Here is a 21,054-nt window from a genome sequence, read left to right as displayed (position 1 = left end):
TGGTGTATCGATCTGCAGGGTACACGCGGGGTGCACACCCACCCACCCACTCATACCCAGACACACTTCACAAAGATGCACACGCTGTCCCGAGTGTGTTCATTTGTTCTGTGTGGGAAAAAAAAGAAAACTTTCAGAACTTTGTCGCTGGTTTGGACATGCCCGCGCGGATGGAGGGGGAAGAATAAAGGTGTTATCATGTAAGATAAAAATACAGCCCACTTCAAGCGTGCGACCACAAGGGATGGTCGGAATTGAACAGCACCGGAGGTGTGAAATGGAGTTTGCTTCTATTCTCACAGATCCGTGTGTCCGCGAGTGTGTGACAGCGTATGAAAGTAAATAGGCTGGGGAGGAAGGGCTCTGGGGACTGTCGCCAATTGTCACTGTGATTTGTGGATGTATTAATTCCAGCATCTGTATGTTGCCCAGGGATCCTTGTAAGAAATGGCTGGTCTAAGAATAGGTAGGGATATTTGTTGTTAGTTGGAGAGCTTGCGAGCAAGGATGATCAGACCTTGTGTTTGAAACTCCTGGGCAAAGGAAGCGGGAATGCTGTTGCGATGGTCTTGAAGCTACTTCCTGTCATTCTTTATAGGAGACTTAAATGGCCCCTCGCTTTCTCTCTTCCCTGAAGTATCTGTCTCCTCCTCTCTCTGACCTCTTCCTCATTATTCAGTGGACTGTCACCCTCATTTGTTGTCTCACAAATAGATGCGTGTGCTGTCAGCTGCTGTCCTCGTGTCTTATTATGCCTCAGGTGACTGATAGGCCTCCTATTTCTCACTCACTTTTGATGGGCATGTCTAGTCGCTCTCTGTTCATGATCCTCATCTCCTCCTCCTGCTCCTGCTGAGTATAGCCGCAGTGAATTCCTTATGAGTGAATGATTTGAAGGACGAAAATCAGATTTTGCTTACTTTTTTTTTTTATACAGATGCGATTGCTGAAAAGAGCTCTTTTACAAAAGAAAAATATTATTTGGCTCTGTTGGTATGGTTGGAAATTGTAAGAAATGATTTTATTAAAAATAGTGCTGTCTAATCGATTAATCGCGAGTAATCACTTCCGAAATAAAAGTATGTGTTTACATAATATATGTATGTGTACTATGTATATTTATATGTATATATAAACACACACACATACATTTATGTTTAAGAAAAATATGTAATACATAAATATTTCTTAATATATATATATATATATTATTTTTTAAGATATATATAATATAATATATATATATGTGTGTGTGTGTGTGTGTGTGTGTGTGTGTGTATTTATATATACATATAAATATAAATATACACAGTACACACACATATATTATGTAAACAAAAACTTTTTTTTGGATATCATTAATCGATTTGACAGCACTAATTAAAATGTATTGTCTTATTCAGTGTGTTTGTTTTGTTTTTCAGTACAAATATATAAACATCTTTAAAAAGGACCATAAACAGCACTAAATTTTATTAGATTTTGACTTAAGCTATATTTATTTTCTAGTTTTAACGTTGTATAGATATGTTTGAATGTTGAGATTTTTATTGGAAAATGGGACAAAAATACTGATTATTTAAAATGTATTAAATAATTGTAAGAAAAAAAATCCACATATTTATTCAAATACTGATTCTTTAGATGCTTTTGCAGCATTTTTTTTATTATTTCAGATAATCAGCCCAATATAATCTGTCCAAATGATAAATAATATTTATTTATTTATTTATTTTGTAAAAAGCATGCAGATGTTCAGGAATCATTAATCAGACCAAATTTATTTTATACAGAGCTGGTTCTCCAAAAAAAAAAAAATTACTTTACTGTTAAAATTACTGTTAAAACACCTTTCGTGTGGCGTACTTCCTCCCTGCTCTGTGAACTATTTTTATCACAAACTAGAGTTAAAAGAGCAGGTGGGTTGTTGTTTAGAGGACATCCACTTTGACCTGAACAGACTTTAGTGCAGTGGTACTTATTTATCTGCCTTACCTGGCAGCCATAACCATCCACAAATAGAACATAAATGGAACAAATAAAGATAGCTTATAGTGTTGATTCTGAAGTTTACTTGAAACCTTGTTGGAGAGAGCACAATTATGTAATTGCTGTGCTATCAAAACTGGCATTGAGATCTGTGAAATTTTATTAGATTTATAGTATCAGCTACTAAAATTATGCATTTGTGACAACCGTAATAGCAGCTAATCATCAAATTTGTCTTCTGAAATTTGGATTTGTTGACTCACATAGGAGCAGCTCTCAGCTCTCATGGCTGGACTCCGATTGCACTGAGAGAGATGTGTATTATGTAACAGTGGGAGCCCAGGGAGATGAGGGAGATTGGGGATGTGCTTACCTGTGAGTGCTCACATTCTGTTTGTGGGAGGAGACAAATCCATGGAGCAGCTGCCTGAAAGAACAAAGTCACGACATTTCCCTGGAGTGTTCCCCTTCTGTCACTCTTCCTCGGATTCCCTCTCGCAGACTTCCTCTAAGGCCATGCAGTACACTGTAAAGTGTGTTTATACAAACTAGCTAATTTAGGGCTCCTAAAAAATTTAATAATATTTTTGATGACACGGTGAGCATGCTGAACAATTAAATCTGTTAACACCAGTGGATTAGCTCTCATATTTCATTGGTACTTTTCCTTTAATTTGCTTTGTGATTTGGTTTAGTTCTACTGGATGTTGTTTAATTCTTAATGGACTTTCAAATTACATTTGATTGATTTTTAACCTGCTAATTTACTCTTAAGAAAACATGAGTAGTACAGGGTAGAAAAACCAATTAGCTGTAGGTGCCCTCACATTCCATTTCTCTCTCTCTCTCTTTCTCTCTCATGTTGTTTTCTTCTTTCCATTTACCTCTATGTGGTGGAGTCCTACTTGAGTTTCATGTGTCACCACTGATGCAGATGTTTATACGTCTGGCATTCCACGTGACTTGGTTGTCATGCACTGCCCGTCCCTTGTATCTCTGTGTCCAGCCCCACAATTACAACACTCTGTGACACCAAACAAGAAGGGATTCAACACTGATGTTTTAATACAGGCCACTCAGTTTGAAGGTCTTGCTTATGGAACGTGGCTGAAGCAGGGCACTTGATCAGTATTTAACCATTATGTAAACAGCATATAAATGCAATAAAACTTTCTATTTTAATATCATTTAAAATGTGATGACAAAGCTGACTTTTCAGTAGTCATTAATAAATAAATAAATCATATTTACATACATACATAATACATAAGTAATTCAATAAAACAAACTTTTGAACACTAGCATTACTCATTGTATGTATTATTCATATGCTATTTGCAAAACTAAATTAACTTGTATATTACTGTTCAGACCCCAGAGCAAATAATTAAAATATTATCTGAAAAGTATTAACATTAGGTTTATCTGCCCGCTATTAGAGTAATGTTAGATATATAAACCTGAAGACAGACACATTCAATTTATTTGTATATTTGTATAGCGCATTTCACAATAAATCATTTTCGTAATAATAGTGATTTTACTGTTTATTTTTACGGCTCTATAAATGTATAATAACCTTTTTTATTTGCTTGTTTTTTCCCCCCCTGTAACCCTCTTGCTTGAAACCCTCTAGAACCCTTATTTGAAACCCTTGTGTAGAATGACTTGTGGGAGTAAAAATGAAACAGGCTATTTATATTCACAAGGGCACTGACATACATCTTTATCTTGTACACCTCGCTTGTTACCTTGGTTTTTGTGGTTTAATGGCAGTTGGTTAGTGGGAGGGAAAATGGGTGTCCTTACTTACTTATTTTTATTTTTTATGCTAATGTTTCTTCATTCATTCATGCCTTTTTTTCCAGGGTTGTATATGTTTTATCCCATTATTATTTATGTTTATTTGTCATCCAGAGACACATCTGTTCCAGACACCCTCAACTCTCAAGTGAAAAATGTTTAAAAGCAAACACGTAGAGGTTTATTCCAATTGATTTCAAAACTATTCTTAGTGCCGTCATGACAGGCCCTGAGTGAACCCAGGACAACTTCACCATCTTTGTGTTTCACAAGTTTAACATGTCCTGAAGTGAATTTTTATTTATTTATTTTTGGAAGGATTTGATGAGAGTGCTTTAAAGATGAAAGCTGTTTCACATGTTGCATGTGCTCTACTGTGCTACACACTTTAGACAGCTTGATCTATAAAGGAGTAATTGGCCTGGACTGAGCTGAATCATAGCGGAATACAGGGATCTATCAGGAGACATTGACTTTCTCTGCACAAATCTCACCTGTCGATGGGGAATAAATAGCCTTTTATCTCTTGGACAGGTATCAAATCATCATGACCTCTTTGATGGAAGCTTGTTTCAGCATGTAGAGACATTTCTAAATGATATACCATTACACTTAATGAATAGAGTTAGGCCAATGCTTAGTGGGTAACTGTTGCTGCATTGGAGATGTACAGTAGTGCTTATGTGGATGTCACAGGATCAAGTCTGGCCTAAAATGTTTCTTAATTACATTTCTACTCTCTTTCTACTCTCATCTCTTTTTACACTAAATATGACCAATATAGAGACCTATATTACCTGTCTCCAAGATGGCCAGACTGGTCTGATTTGATTGTTTTATAGTAAGGATGCATGATGCATCGGTACCATATTGTTTATTGGCCGATATTAGAGATTTTTTTATTTATTGTTTTTTTATTTATTGTATTTATTGGTTCATATTAGATAAATATAGCTGTCAATAAATGTATAAATGTAGCTGCCAAAATTGGATATTTAACTCTGTATGTAGATTACCTTTGTCTTTATAAAACTCAAAAAAAATAAAATCTAAAAAAAAAAAAAAAAAAATACTCTTAAAAATGATATCTAAAAAAAATCTCAAAAAAAATAAAAATTTAAAACAATACATCACTAAAAAAAATTATATACAGGTCCTTCTCAAAAAATTAGCATATTGTGAAAAAGTTCATTATTTTCCATAATGTAATGATAAAAATTAAACTTTCATATATTTTAGATTCATTGCACACCAACTGAAATATTTCAGGTCTTTAATGTTTTAATACTGATGATTTTGGCATACAGCTCATGAAAACCCAAAATTCCCAAATCTCAAAAAATTAGCATATTTCATCCGACCAATAAAAGAAAAGTGTTTTTAATATAAAAAAAGTCAACCTTCAAATAATTATGTTCAGTTATGCACTCAATACTTGGTCGGGAATCCTTTTGCAGAAATGACTGCTTCAATGCGGCGTGGCATGGAGGCAATAAGCCTGTGGCACTGCTGAGGTGTTATGGAGGCCCAGAATGCTTCGATAGCGGCCTTAAGCTCATCCAGAGTGTTGGGTCTTGCGAACCTTAAATATCCCTTCGCAATATCCCACAGATTCTCTATGGGGTTCAGGTCAGGAGAGTTGGCAGGCCAATTGAGCACAGTAATACCATGGTCAGTAAACCATTTACCAGTGGTTTTGGCACTGTGAGCAGGTGCCAGGTCGTGCTGAAAAAACGAAATCTTCATCTCCATAAAGCTTTTCAGCAGATGGAAGCATGAAGTGCTCCAAAATCTCCTGATAGCTAGCTGCATTGACCCTGCCCTTGATAAAACACAGTGGACCAACACCAGCAGCTGACATGGCACCCCAGACCATCACTGACTGTGGGTACTTGACACTGGACTTCAGGCATTTTGGCATTTCCTTCTCCCCAGTCTTCCTCCAGACTCTGGCACCTTGATTTCCGAATGACATGCAAAATTTGCTTTCATCCGAAAAAAGTACTTTGGACCACTGAGCAACAGTCCAGTGCTGCTTCTCTGTAGCCCAGGTCAGGCGCTTCTGCCGCTGTTTCTGGTTCAAAAGCACACGCCTGTGCACGGTGGCTCTGGATGTTTCTACTCCAGACTCAGTCCACTGCTTCCGCAGGTCCCCCAAGGTCTGGAATCGGTCCTTCTCCACAATCTTCCTCAGGGTCCGGTCACCTCTTCTCGTTGTGCAGCGTTTTTTTGCCACACTTTTTCCTTCCCACAGACTTCCCACTGAGGTGCCTTGATACAGCACTCTGGGAACAGCCTATTCGTTCTAACCCTCTCGCTTGAGGGTGTCAATGATGGCCTTCTGGACAGCAGTCAGGTCGGCAGTCTTACCCATGATTGCGGTTTTGAGTAATGAACCAGGCTGGGAGTTTTTAAAAGCCTCAGGAATCTTTTGCAGGTGTTTAGAGTTAATTAGTTGATTCAGATGATTAGGTTAATAGCTCGTTTAGAGAACCTTTTCATGATATGCTAATTTTGCTAATATGCTAATTTTTTGAGATTTTCATGAGCTGTATGCCAAAATCATCAGTATTAAAACAATAAAAGACCTGAAATATTTCAGTTGGGTGTGCAATGAATCTAAAATATATGAAAGTTTAATTTTTATCATTACATTATGGAAAATAATGAACTTTTTCACAATATGCTAATTTTTTGAGAAGGACCTGTATATATATATATATATATATATATATATATATATATATATATATTATATATATATATATATATATATATATATAGATATATATATATTGCAATTTAAACAGTTTATTTTAGTTTATTTATTTTATTTTAATTTAGATAAAATAGTATAGACTTTTAATGACTACCATTTATTAATTATTTGCCATTACATGATTGAAGTTCGAGTCCCCAGTTGCTTTCTGTCTGCTTTGTACTGTCCAAATAAGCATGAAAAGTGGCAAAATAATGATAATAATAAATATTGTCCATAACATGAAGCTAATTATCAACTAATCTATTTCAGACAGATTTTTAATATTGGTGCATCCTTATTTTATTGGGATGGGAGCCCAGCTGGCTGACTAGAAACCATTTAGACGTCAACTTGGCTTGGCTTGGCTAAACCATCTTAAAAGAACTGCAAACCACCTGGCTGGTTGAGGTGTGTTGCCCCATGACTTGCGTAATTCTAATTAGAAGTAGATGTTTTTTTTTTTTTTTTACTGAATTTGGCTGTTAACAGTCCCGACAACATGTGTCGCTTTTCTGTAGAATTCACTTTGACAGAAAAAGCCCCATCATTCGAGCTCTCATGATTGCTTACTCACTTTTCATCCTGCTGAGGAGGTGATGTTTCCTTTCATTATCTTCTGATTGCACCCCGTCTAGCTCAGGGTAAGTGGAGTCATGTGGACTCATTGGACTGGGTAATACCCGCCCAGCGGCCACCACCGAGGGTGTGGTTTCGCATACAAAAGAGCAACGAGGAAAATGGAGCATCGTCTCTATGTAATTAAAACTGTTAATTCTGGAAGCGTACTTTCAATTATAATGGGCCTGGTTAATCTAGTGGCTAGTTATTTATTTATTTCTATGAACAACAAAAAAAGAAAATAAACAAAATAATAAAGGAGCTCTGAGAGATGGATGATGCTGGAACCGCCAGGTGTTATTTATATACGGCTGGTGGTTTCTCAGTGGTGCGTTCAAAATGATACAGGTGCCTTATAATAGAAGCATATGTAATGTGTGCCTGTGCATTTGCCTTTATTTTATATTACTACTAAAGTGATACTTACTGACTATTGAATTATAGTGTAATTAGTGGCATTTGCTAAGCATCACAACCCATTCAGAATATTATAGAAACTTCTGAAACTTAATATTCTCACTTTTTAATATTTTTTCCACACTAGTTTTATTCCCCGTCTTTTTAATTTGTTTTTCTTGTACTTGACAGTACAATTTACAAGCCAAGATCATATGAGGTAAAATATCAGTCGCAAAGGATATTGAGGTCTTGGGTTAATTACCTATTAAAGTGCAATATTACTTGTTTTCCCCATGACAGCTACAGAAGTGCTAACAAAGACAGTCAAAGTTATCATAAAGACTTCCTGCTCAGAGCACCGCTGGCTCTTTCATACCTAGTGTGCATGTTGGCATTATATTCTTTGCCTTATTAATCATTATTATTACATCTCATAGGCAGTAATTAGATTCATTATTAGATTACACGACATGCATGAAAAGTGTGAAAGGTGTTTAAAATTCCTTTTTTTAAATATTGGACTGCTAAGTGCTTGTTGTCTGTCAGAAAGTGTCGCTCTGAGTCGTGATGGAGAGCACAAGCTGTTACACTAATGAGGTGTCTGGAAGGTAGTTATTAATGCAGTGCTAGTTGACGCAGTTGATGAACAGCAATCAGATGGCACTACTATAAGAGACTGCAAGCTTTGAAAGGATCATAGTGACATGTTTCGAAACATGCCTAAATATATATAGTACATTAATGCTTAGTTTTGATGGTAAAGGAACTAAGCATTACAGACAGATTTGTGCAGTTCGCTTATTCTTATTTCTCGCTTTGGTGCCATCATTGTTTTGACATTGTTTTCAAGAGGGCGACCGTGTGGAGTGGATTGTCTTTGTTTTTTCCTCTCACACTCATTATCACTCCTGGTTCAAGGGGATGTGCTCTCATTTGCATGTGCGCCCCTAAGGTCTGCAGTCTTTATGTGTATCCGGTGATTCATACTGCTTAGAGCAGGACTCTTTTACTGAGGATTAGAATACAACCGTTAAATTAGCAATGAGGAAGAGAACAGTGAAACTGATAAACATCTTTAACTCAGCATTACTCTTCAGTCTTTTTACGGTCTTCTTGAGATGGGGTATATATTATTTCAAATAAAGAAATTATATGTGACCCTGGACCACAAAACAAGTCTTAAGTGTCTTTTTTTTTTTTTTCAAAATTGAGAATTATACATCATATGAATAAATAAGCTTTCCATTGATGTATGGTTTGTTAGGATAGGACTATATTTGGCTTAGATACAACTATTTGAAAATCTGGAATCTGAAGGTGCAAAAAAATCTAAATAGAGAAAATCACTTTTAAAGTTGTCCAAATGAAGTTCTTAGCAATGCATATTACTAATCAAAAATTAAGTTTTGATATTTGTACAGTAGGAAATTTACAAAATATCATTATCGAACATGATCTTTACTTAATATCCTTATGATTTTTGGCATAAAAGAAATATCTATAATTCTGACCCATACAATGTATTTTTGGCTATTGCTACAAATATACCCCAGCAACTTAAGACTGGTTTTGTGGTCCAGGGTCACATATTTGCCAAAAAGCCTACTTTTAAGCCTAGTTTGAAGATAAGCTATCCATATATATATATATATATATATATATATATATATATATATATATATATATATATATATATATATATATATATATATATATATATATATATATTTCTTTCTATTGTTTTTTTTTTTTTGTAACACTTAAATTTTCCCTTATTACGTTACATAAATTATGTATAATTATATCAATAAATTATGTTAAATTATACATACATAAATTGTATATAATATATTTTATAAAGCTAGTCTGTATATTTTTCCTTTTTAATTTTTTTTTTTTTTTTGGTAATACTTAAATTTTTTCTTATGTTACATAAATTATGTATAATTACATGCAACTAACCCTAAACCAATCCCTCATCCTAACCCTAACCATATAGTGAGTACATGTAGTTAATTAATATAACTCAGTACTTAAATGTATAATTACACTATAACAAGGACACTATAAAATAAAGTGTAACCTGATTTGAAAAAAAAAAAAAAAAAAAAATTCAGCCTAATATTTTCCGGTTCTTTAACATTTTGCCACTTAAAAAGTTTGTCTCTGTAAGTAAATGTGATGGTTTTATAATGATAGTTTAAAATATAAAATAAAGTTAATCTGTTAATGAATGGCATGTGTCTGTTAGGTTCACCTGTGCATATTTGTACATATACAGTATGTGTTTGTTTCAATCTGTACCTTGTTTTATTATGGCACTTGTCATTTCTGTGGGCCTTAAATAGCGTTACTGTATCAAAACAAAGCTCTCAGCATGAAGAGACAGTACTATTATGGAAGTACAGTTCTATCCTGGGGGCTCGGTGGAACATAACATCCTCCATGTATATAAATATATATCAAATCATTCAAATTGCAAAAGAATATTGCAGCCCTGTCTGATGTTGCTATAGGATCTGCATTTTTATTACCATACATTGCAAAGTATTTTCTGCACATGTATTCTGATTCTATATGAGGAAACCTTAATGATGTTTAATGGCATGTCATATGCAATATTCATATATTCTTACTTTATGCATTTTAAATCTGTTCTTATTTGAATGTACTCTGAAACAATAAGCTTCGTGTTGTGGGTTACATGTAAGCTTCTAAAAATAAAACTAAGGTATGGCTTACTGTGCATAAATGAATAAATAAGGATTTAAAACTTCAGTTTGATAAGGAACAGTGGTTTATTTACATCTAAATGTGTTTGACCTCTTGCTTAAACATGCTAGAATCGAAATAGTAGTCTAGAATGTCTTAACTTTAGTTAATGATTTCACGCTTAGCGATTTTATTTGCGCAACAGCCTGATCTTCTTGCTGTGTTGCATTGTTCTTCCAGATCATTACAGTGGCATTTGGTCTTATCCCTAATGAGGCTGCTTCGTTAAAAGCAGACTAATTGGTGTAAACTCCTGCCTAGTCCAGCTGCAAAGTTGTCATAAGGCTGGTGTGTTTGATCAGTAAAGGTCTGACCTAAGTTTGATTCTAATGAGGTGGGACATCATTGAAGGTCTTTTGCAGAGGACAGTGTCATTCCCTTCTTAGCAATAATGAACAGAAATAATTAGTACTGTACGATAGCAGGACTGAAAGTTTTAACTGTATTAGTCAAAGGTTCTATCTAGCTTTCCTAAATGGGGTGTCGGTTAGAACACACTATATTTGATCAGTTCCATGCAAAAAGGGTTAATTGCTGACAATCTTTGGTGATGAACAACACACAGGTGTCACACATTACAAGTTTGTATAGATGTGTGTGGTATTTGCTTATTGATTCACACCTTGCACACGCACAGTCCCGCTCGCACCTTCTGCTAAATCAGTCTTTCTGCTGAAGACGACTGATGGAAATAGTGCATGTGCACAGAGCTCTGCCTTTCTAACAACTACTGAAAGTATTAAAGAGCAAATGACTTTGTGTTACCACTATTTTTATCCCTTGGTTTGTTGTTTATATAGCTATTGTTGTATGTTGCCCAAAATTATTATAATAGCTGAATCATGTTAGCTAACAGTTGGATGATAAGCTAATAAAATGCAGGAAGGTTTTTTTTTTCTTTGTCAAATGGACTCAAAAAACGAACAATTCTTTCATTTCTTTATATATTTAAAAAAAAGAATTTCATTCATTCCTCTGTGGTTTCAGCACTGCACAGGACTGCAGTATAAATGCATTAGTTGTGTCATTGAGAGTATGCAACATTAATCATATTTCTCTCTTTTTTCTTCTTAGGAAAGGAGTCTGAATGCATACCCATTCCTGGAGATATGCAAAGGTGATCTGATCCATTACATGTGTCCTTTAGAGAATCAGAAGGACTTCTGTGTGCCTGAACTGCTTGAGAAGAAAACATCTGAGGAAACAGTGGAGCATAAAGATGCTGAAGTCACAGAGTCAGCTGCAGGTATGTTACTATGCTCATCGGCCCAGTATAAGAATGAGAGTTTAGGATTGATGCCGGTTCGTTCATTACTCATCTGCTATTTTAAATAAGCATGGGCTTTGTTTAACCTGTTGTGAAATTGTGAGCTAAATTTTAGGTTTTAACAGAACAGTAAAAACAAATCATATATGCAGTTCTTGAGGTCTTGCATAGTTTTAGTATTGATTATTTTTGATGATGATGATGTTGATCATTTTCTTCTTCATCAAAACTTATCAGTATAGATTTTCATAAAATATTCAAAAAAGTGAAATAAAAAATCAAGTAAAATGAAAATATTTGTTTAAATTAAAAATGTGTAAATGCATCATTCCAAAGCATATTGAGAAAAAATTGTATTCAGTGAATATTGTAGTAGATTTAGTATTGCTTATTTTTGATGATTATTTGATGATTGTAATAATTGCTGTTGTTATTATTAATCATATTCATAATCATTAATAGTCAGTATGAATTTGCAGTCAAATGAAAACATTTTTAAATATTTATTTTTAATTAATATTTAATTTAATATTAAACATTTTAGTATTAAATTAAGATGTATTCATTTTCTTTTAATATTATTATACTATTATAACATTAATAATAATTAATTGTAATTGTATGATTCAAAGCTCATGATTTCAAGGCTCTGATGCATATATTATATATTACATGCATTACAGTGTGAAAAAATGCAGACATTCCATTAATGGAAACAAGTGCCATGAAAATCAGTCCATAGCAATTCTCAATAAGAGCTGACTCTTGATTCTCATCCCTTTCTCAAAAATATCACAGTCTAGCAAAGGAAAATAGCAGTTGTGTCTTTATGCAGTTAAAGACAGATGGCTTATTCTATCGCCATGTTCAATGTCCAGTTCTTCAGTCACCCCCATTCATCATGTCACGTGCATTTATTCCAGAGCAGTTGCACAGTAGTCACACCTTATCTGCCATATTATGTCTCTGTTGTGAGTTGACAAGCTCTGTGAAACTGAGAAAAATTAAAGAGCAAGGCACACACACAGCTATATTATAACAAAACACACTCTGTTCACAAAAACTAATGGCTGTGAAAAGATTGATGCTAAAGTCTGAGGGCTGTTTTCTGCTCTGCACAGCTAAACAGAGTCATTACTCCAGCGGGACAACAGCTAAACTCAGTGTGTGTGTGTGTGTGTGTATGTGTGTGTGTGTGTGTGCCTGCAGCTCTCTTAATTAAAGGCCGTTCAATCACAGCTGCTGAGCTGGATCTGACAAGTGCAAGTTGTGAATCAAACTCCTTCTTTGGGGGATTGCGGGGAGTTCAGCACATCTCTCTTTCTCCATCCATTCCTTTCTTTTTTGTCTCTTAGCTACTTTAACGAGAACCGAAGAACTTAACATTTACGCATTTAGAAATGCATCCATCAGTGCTTGGATTTCAGTGTGGGTATTTCAAGCTCATTGGACGCATTCAGTGAGTTCGACGTGAACATGCAGTGACCTTTGTTCATACCACATGCTAGGCACTATATGAGTGTGCAGCAGTTCACATTGTGCTTTCACACAAAGGCATTTCAGCTATATAAATATAGAGTGGAACCATATTTATATCAATGCTCTTTTATTAATAATATACCCCATCTGTCTGTCTGTCTGTCTGGTCACCTTGGAATTATAAGGTTCTATCTGCATTCTGAGTAGTATAGTGATATGGGATATGGGGAACAAGTCTCTTTCATAAATCAATCCCAGAATTTACGCAACTTAAAAAGAAAATTACATAATGTAAATAAGTTGTCACAGAACAATAATATATAAACTCAATTTTGATAAAAAAAAAGGGAGATAGGACCTTATAATTGCAAGGTGACAATATATATTACATTTAAAAAAATTAAATATGGTATTGTTGCACTGTTAGTGATGGGCTTATATATATATATATGTATATGTGTGTATGTATGTATGTATGTATGTATGTATGGTATATATATGTATATATATATATATATATATATATATATATATATATATATATATATATATCTATATATATATACATACACACAGTGGGTACGGAAAGTATTCAGACCCCTTAAATTTTTCACTCTTTGTTATATTGCAGCCATTTGCTAAAATCATTTAAGTTCTTTTTTTTTCCTCATTAATGTACACACAGCACCCCATATTGACAGAAAAACACAGAATTGTTGACATTTTTGCACATTTATTAAAAAAGAAAAACTGAAATATCACATGGTCCTAAGTATTCAGACCCTTTGCTGTGACACGCATATATTTAACTCAGGTGCTGTCCATTTCTTCTGATCATCCTTGAGATGGTTCTACACCTTCATTTGAGTCCAGCTGTGTTTGATTATACTGATTGGACTTGATTAGGAAAGCCTCACACCTGTCTATATAAGACCTTAAAGCTCACAGTGCATGTCAGAGCAAATGAGAATCATGAGGTCGAAGGAACTGCCTAAAGAGCTCAGAGACAGAATTGTGGCAAGGCACAGATCTGGCCAAGGTTACAAAAAAAAATCTGCTGCACTTAAGGTTCCTAAGAGCATAGTGGCCTCCATAATCCTTAAATGGAAGACATTTGGGACGACCAGAACCCTTCCTAGAGCTGGCCGTCCGGCCAAACTGAGCTATCAGGGGAGAAGAGCCTTGGTGAGAGAGGTAAAGAAGAACCTAAAAATCACTGTGGCTGAGCTCCAGAGATGCAGTCGGGAGATGGGAGAAAGTTGTAGAAAGTCAACCATCACTGCAGCCCTCCACCAGTCGGGGCTTGATGGCAGAGTGGCCCGACGGAAGCCTCTCCTCAGTGCAAGACACATGAAAAAACACCTAAAGGACTCCAAGATGGTGAGAAATAAGATTCTCTGGTCTGATGAGACCATGATAGAACTTTTTGGCCTTAATTCTAAGCGGTATGTGTGGAGAAAACCAGGCACTGCTCATCACCTTTCCAATACAGTCCCAACAGTGAAGCATGGTGGTGGCAGCATCACGCTGTGGGGGTGTTTTTTTCCAGCTGCAGGGACAGGACGACTGGTTTGCAATCGAGGGAAAAATTAATGCGGCCAAGTACAGGGATATCCTGGACGAAAACCTTCTCCAGAGTGCTCAGGACTTCAGACTGGACTGAAGGTTCACCTTCCAACAAGACAGTGACCCTAAGCACAAAGCTAAAATAACGAAGGAGTGGCTTCACAACAACTCCGTGACTGTTCTTGAATGGCCCAGCCAGAGCCCTGACTTAAACCCAATTGAGCATCTCTGGAGAGACCTGAAAATGGCTGTCCAGCAACGTTTACCATCCAACCTGAGAGAACTGGAGAGGATCTGAAAGGAGGAATGGCAGAGGATCCCCAAATCCAGGTGTGAAAAACTTGTTGCATCTTTCCCAAAAAGACTCATGGGTGTATAAGATCAAAAGGGTTCTTCTACTAAATACTGAGCAAAGGGTCTGAATACTTAGGAGCATGTGATATTTCAGTTTTTCTTTTTTCATAAATCTGCAAAAATGTCAACAATTCTGTGTTTTTCTGTCAATATGGGGTGCTGTGTGTACATTAATGAGGAAAAAAAATTAACTTAATTGATTTTAGCAAATGGCTGCAATATAACAAAGAGTGAAAAATTTAAGGGGGTCTGAATACTTTCCATACCCACTGTGTGTACATATATATATATATTATTGAAGGAAGAACAAAATTGAACAATTTCACAAAAAGTGAACAATGCTCTTCTTGATTTTACATTACATCCCACCCCCCTGAACACACACACAAAATAAAAAAATTAAATAAAAATTCTAAAATTGAAAATTACAATATCAGAATTCTAATATTACTAACAGTAAGGAAATAATTAGCACCATTGTAAGCCCATTGTGTCTGATTACGTTGTCTGCTCCAATATGCACAGGCCTTTTAGATACTCTGTTAATTATAGTTTAGGGGAAGAGTTATGCCCTTTTCAAAGTATATCATCATTGGAGTCCATAATAAATAAAAACATTTGGTGGATCCTCTAAGAGAATATTTAATTTTCTCCAATTTCAAAAACACACTCTCTTTTACTGTACCTATAATTACGTAGGCCTGTCCTCTTTCAGAATCCCCTTCGTCTGAAACATTTTACAGAACAAAAATCCTGAAGCTCGGCTAACAATCCCACTGGACCCAATTTAGAAACTAATTCAGGCAAATGCGATTTAAAGAGGCTTTCCGTGGAAAGATATACTTTAGCTTTGTTGAGATTTCAAACCATTTGGAGAGCCTGGATGCAAATTCTACTACTAAAAAAAAAAAAAGAGTTGAGTGAATCGTTACACCCCTGTATGTATGTATATGTAGGTTTGATCTGCTAAGACCTCCTGAAGATGGTGTGTTCAATGAATAGACATGAAGTTAATTTTCAGAGTGTGACTTGTTTAATATCACGGTGATATTTATTACCATGCTCATATTATAATGGTTAATGGCCATAGTGTCTCATTTTGCATATTTAATCTTTTGTGTCTATCTCCTGTGGTCTGACACTCTGTGACTCAGGCAGGCCGGGATCTGTCTAGAAATGTACCCGATAATGACGATAAGGTGAGTTATTAGGGCCAGGAAAGTGATTAGGAAAACTGGATAGAGCTGGTGAATTAGGAACCCTCTGAGCATCACTTTGTGCTCCCAAATGACCATTCTCAGTTATGACAATGATCTTTTAGAGGGTGTGATCCAAGCTGTGAACAGAGCTAATTCCAGTGTCACGGTGCTCCAGAGCACCAAGGGTACACTGTGCATAATATGAAGAACAAGTACAGGCAAATTCACCAGGACCGGAAAGCCCAGTCTAATCTGAACGGTGCCCTTTTGGGTTGTTAAAGTGTTTTTCACATACTCGGGCTGAGGTTATAACGAACTGTGGTGACTTGGACTTAAAAAGGAAGCTGCCATCTGCCGAGTAGGTTTTAGATGAACGGTTTTGATAACGATTCCTGTTCAAGTCAAACATTTGGGGTAAATTCAATTTAAAAAAAAAAATATTTTTTATTCAGCAAGAATAAATGCTGGTCGAAGAACTTTCTATTCATCAAAGAATCCTGAAAAAAATAACTGTATCAAGGTTTCCACAAAAATATTAAACAACAAAAACTTGTTTTCAACAATGATAAGAACTATTATTAATAATTTGGCGCCAATAATAACTGAGCACCAGATCAGTATATTAGAATAACAGAATGACATCTGAAGGATCATGTGACACTGAAGAATGGAGTAATGATGCTGAAAATTCAGCTTTGTCATCTTATACACATATCTTATATATTTTAGCATTATATCTAGCATATATCTGAGTAGACTCTTCCTTTGACCAGGGGTTTATTACTGTTATAAAAAGACCATTCATTCAGGCTTCTTAGTGAGTATTTACGTAAAATGAATGACATTTAAGCATATTTATGTGGTGTGCAAATATAAGGTGTGTTGTGGCACCTAATGGGGTTTGAAAAGGTCTTCCCCTCACTGCTTCTCTTTTCTGCCTGTGGATCTTCACAATCAGCTGAGTGCTTAATTGAGATGCCATATCTAATATGTTGAGATGAGCTAGATGAGAGAAGGGGCTTTCCTTTCAATCTAAAACAATACTGGCAGGGAGGGACAAGAGGTCAAATTCACTGCTGTCCTAAAAGAAATTAGGCCTAATGAGAAGTTTTAAATAGCTTGTTTTAGACTCACAATGTAGATAGTTTCTCTCATTCTCTTTCTTCCTTCCTTCCTCTCCCCCTCCCTCCCCACACACATCCACACCCACATTGATACACACCCCCTATATTTTCACATTAAAAATATTAAAATAATATTTATAGCAAAGGATTGTAGTCATGACCCTCTTAAATTACACTTACACTTTACAAAGAGATCATGGCCATTTCTGACTCAATCCAGTTTAATTATTTGTCTATTTTTAAGTTACCCTTCTTCCGGTTTTCACAGAACAAAAATAATCAATTTGTTGACTTGTAAAGCTGCTTTGTAATGTCTATTCAGTTCTTTATTTGTCTGCCACATTAATGTAGTGCCTTCATTTGGGGTCTTTTTCAGCAACTATTGATAAATCCAATCAATTTAGCATTTTGTTTAATTAATTAAATTTTTTTAAATGATTTAATCTATATGCAGCCATAATTATATAACTAGTTAAAGCACTTAACATGTTAACAGCTGCTTTGGGTCTTTGTCATGTTTAGTATGTTTGTGTAATGACCACTAAACTCGATTCATAAAACTTCTATTCCTCTTTTAGTAATCAACCCTGCCCCCTGGCAGGGAGGGATGAGAGGTCAAAAAAAAAAAGAATCGCACCAGTTTACTGATGTCTCGCCTTTTATTCGGAGTTAAATATTTGAAATCTCTTTGGAGGCATTTTTTAATTTGGCTCAAACACAGCCTTTGGGTGTTGTTTTAGCTCATATTAAGCTTTTTGGCAATTATAATTCTCACCTGGTGTGTGTCACGAAAACAGAACAGCTTCTTGCAATTATACTGCTGTTAGTAAATGACTGTAAACCTCTGGTGCTGAAATGCCTTTAAAGGATCCCCAAAGGCTATCAGTGGTAACAGCAGGACTGCCATTTTCCTTTTCTTTTCTTTTTTTTTATTTTATAATCTAAGTTTTAAACTTTTCTTAGCTTATTTTTAATAATAATTTACACTATTAAAAATTCCAAGAGTTGGTTTTCACAGCAGTGTCATGAAGGAACCATTTTTGTTTCCCCAAAGAACCTTTTAATTAAACAGTTCTTAAAAGATCCACTTTTTTTCTTAGTATGAAAAATATTTTTATAATCTGCAGCTGAACCTATAAGGAGCCTTTTGTGCAATGGAAGGTTTCTATGGATGTTAAAGGAATAGTAAACCCAAAAATGAAAAATTCCTGAAAATGTATTCATCCTCAGGCCATACAAGATGTAGATGAGTTTTTTTCATCGGGACTGATTTGGAGAAATTTAGCATTTCATCACTTGCTCACCAATGGATCCTCTTCAGTGAATGGGTGCCATCAAAATGACTCCTAACAGCTGATAGAAACATCAAAGTAATCCACACGACTCCAGTCCATCAGTTAATGTCTTGTGAAGTGTAAAGCTCTGATTTAGTAAAAAATTCATCATTTAGAAGTTTTTAATTTAAACGGTTATTTCCAGATATAACAGGAGTCTTTTATTATAATACTGCTTTCTCCAGTGAAAAAGACACCTCCTCGGAATTGGGAGGTTTACAACCAAAAAAACAAAACAGTCCAAAATGGTTCTTAACAAACATGTGGATAGATTTTGATGGACAAAAGGGCAATGGATTTTCACTGGAAGAAGTGTTACTATGGACTATGGGCTGGCATTTTGGCTAGCTATGGTTAGAAGTTAAAACACTTACCAAATAGCACATTTATTATCAGTGATATTTAGGCTACAGCTTACTTGATACACTTATACCAGACCTTCGCAAATACCAATGACGGGGTATAACACATTCAAAATATTTACACCAGAGCAGATATTCATGAACAGAAGCTTATATCGTATTGCTGTCTATGTTATGGAACATAAAAAACCAAACCAAAACAAAACAAAACAAAAAAAACATCCTGGCATCGTGAAACATTTAGATGATGTGAATGAAACTTCATAATGTTTCACTTGATTATACATTTAGTCAGGAATTATAGTTTGGAAAAAGTCTAACTAGTAAAATGTGTACACGCCATGTAAAAACTAATACAAGTAGATTAATAATAATAAAAAAAGACTTATTGGATCAAGCCGCTTCATTCTTTTTTCTGAGGTAATCCAAAGCTTATTCCTCTCAGCATGTCTTCTTGAGGTGAATTATCGTATTCCTCTCAGCGCGAAGCGAACAGTAACATTTAAAATACTTGAAGAAAGGTCTGGCTGTTTGTATGGGCTGTATGGGCATTTTCCCACCGCGAGCTTCACGTAGACTATTATAATATCTATAGCGCGCTCGGCGCGTGGGCGTGGTCGCATTAGATATAATGAAGGGACACGTGAAAGACGGGATATCGCATTGTTTTCATATGGATTACTTTATCAAAGAATATTTGTTTTCGCTAAGACTTGCTCAGTTTTGTTGTTGTTCTGTGTATACAAATAAAAGTAGACACTTTACAGATTGATGTATTGCTCTTATCTGTACGATCAAAACTGAAAGTGTAATTTAAGTTCTTCTTGATGTTATTAGGAGAAGATGCCACAAGACGTGTATCCGTGTTAGTCGGCCCCAGTGGGTTAATGATGGATTTCTTTCTTACAAACATGGAGTTTTTTTTTACTTCACAAGACATTGATGGACTAAAACCTGTTAATATACTTTGTTACAGGTGAGCCAGAGCAAAAGTCGAGCCCAGTGATCCAGGAAGTGGTTGAAGAAAGCAGGGACATGGTAGAGGCCTCAGTCCCATTGATGGAGAGCTCTCAGCCGAGCCTGGGTGAGGAAGAGGGTCAAAGTGAGGATGGGGACCAAGGGGGCAAGGGATCCAGTGAGTCTGTTGGCAGTGGCTCTTCCTTTGAAGAGCTGGACATGGAAGTGGAAGAGGAGAAGGAGGAGAAGAAAAACGAAGTGGAGGAGGAAGACCATAATGGACAGCAGAAGCCTGTGATGGGAGAAACAATCGGGAACCGAGAGGAATGAAGGATAAAGCAGATTAGAGGGAATGTGGGTGAATGATGAGTGCATATGTGAGTGTGGGTGCATGTGTGAGAGGGAGAAAGTTTGTCTGTGTCTTTGAAATCATCAAAGGCTTTTTTCTTCTAAGCCTTTGAAATTAACATCCCTAAATACTTTAGTTACTTTTTTGTTATCAGCAAACAAGCAATTATCTCTTTCAGAACCTTCTATTAAAGACTTAATGAAATGTACATTATTCTTCGGCTTTGTATTTATTTCTGAGAAAACAAATTGTATATGTTGCTTTCTCTATTGTCTGTCTTCCCACGGTAATCATGAACAACATTCAGGCAGCAAGTAAATCAGGCACAATCTGAAAAACATTATTAATGCAACTAAATGGAGCTTACTTTTATTTCATTAACATGATCTACAGCTGAAGTATTCAGTAGTGTTTGCTTCAAAACATGAATAATTCATTCCAAATGCTGTCTTTTGTTGTAGAATAGAACTGAAAAAGAGTGAGAATAAAAAGTACATGTTGTTAATGATTGGAGTGTGTTAATTTGACTATTTTTGTGCCCCCTGCATGTAATTGATTTTTTTTTTTTTTTTTTTTTTTTTGGGAAACATGAAAGACATGAAGTATACAGGAAATATTCAAGTAAATCAGTATATTTTCTCTTTTTTCCCCATGTTTGTTTTCTATTTTCCTTTCATTCTTCATAACCTAATTAGGAGAGAAACAGCATGAGGAACATTGT

General features: G+C 35.5%; 1 protein-coding gene across 1 annotated transcript in view; it reads left to right on the top strand.

Moving 5' to 3' along the window:
• LOC109068835 (testis-expressed protein 264-like) overlaps positions 1-20,841 on the top strand; it is a 57,350-nt gene extending 36,509 nt beyond the window's left edge. Inside the window, exons 3-4 of the mRNA XM_042758702.1 lie at positions 11,417-11,588; positions 20,004-20,841. Of these exons, the coding sequence (XP_042614636.1) occupies positions 11,417-11,588; positions 20,004-20,314 (483 nt within the window). The 3' untranslated portion in view covers positions 20,315-20,841. The remainder of the gene's footprint in view (positions 1-11,416; positions 11,589-20,003) is intronic.
• Positions 20,842-21,054: the final 213 nt, after the last annotated feature.

The sequence above is a fragment of the Cyprinus carpio genome, chromosome A6 (assembly GCF_018340385.1).
Source record: "Cyprinus carpio isolate SPL01 chromosome A6, ASM1834038v1, whole genome shotgun sequence".
Classification (NCBI taxonomy): domain Eukaryota; kingdom Metazoa; phylum Chordata; class Actinopteri; order Cypriniformes; family Cyprinidae; genus Cyprinus; species Cyprinus carpio.
Note: the sequence above shows the minus strand (reverse complement) of the source record. Positions and strands in the feature narration are given on the sequence as shown.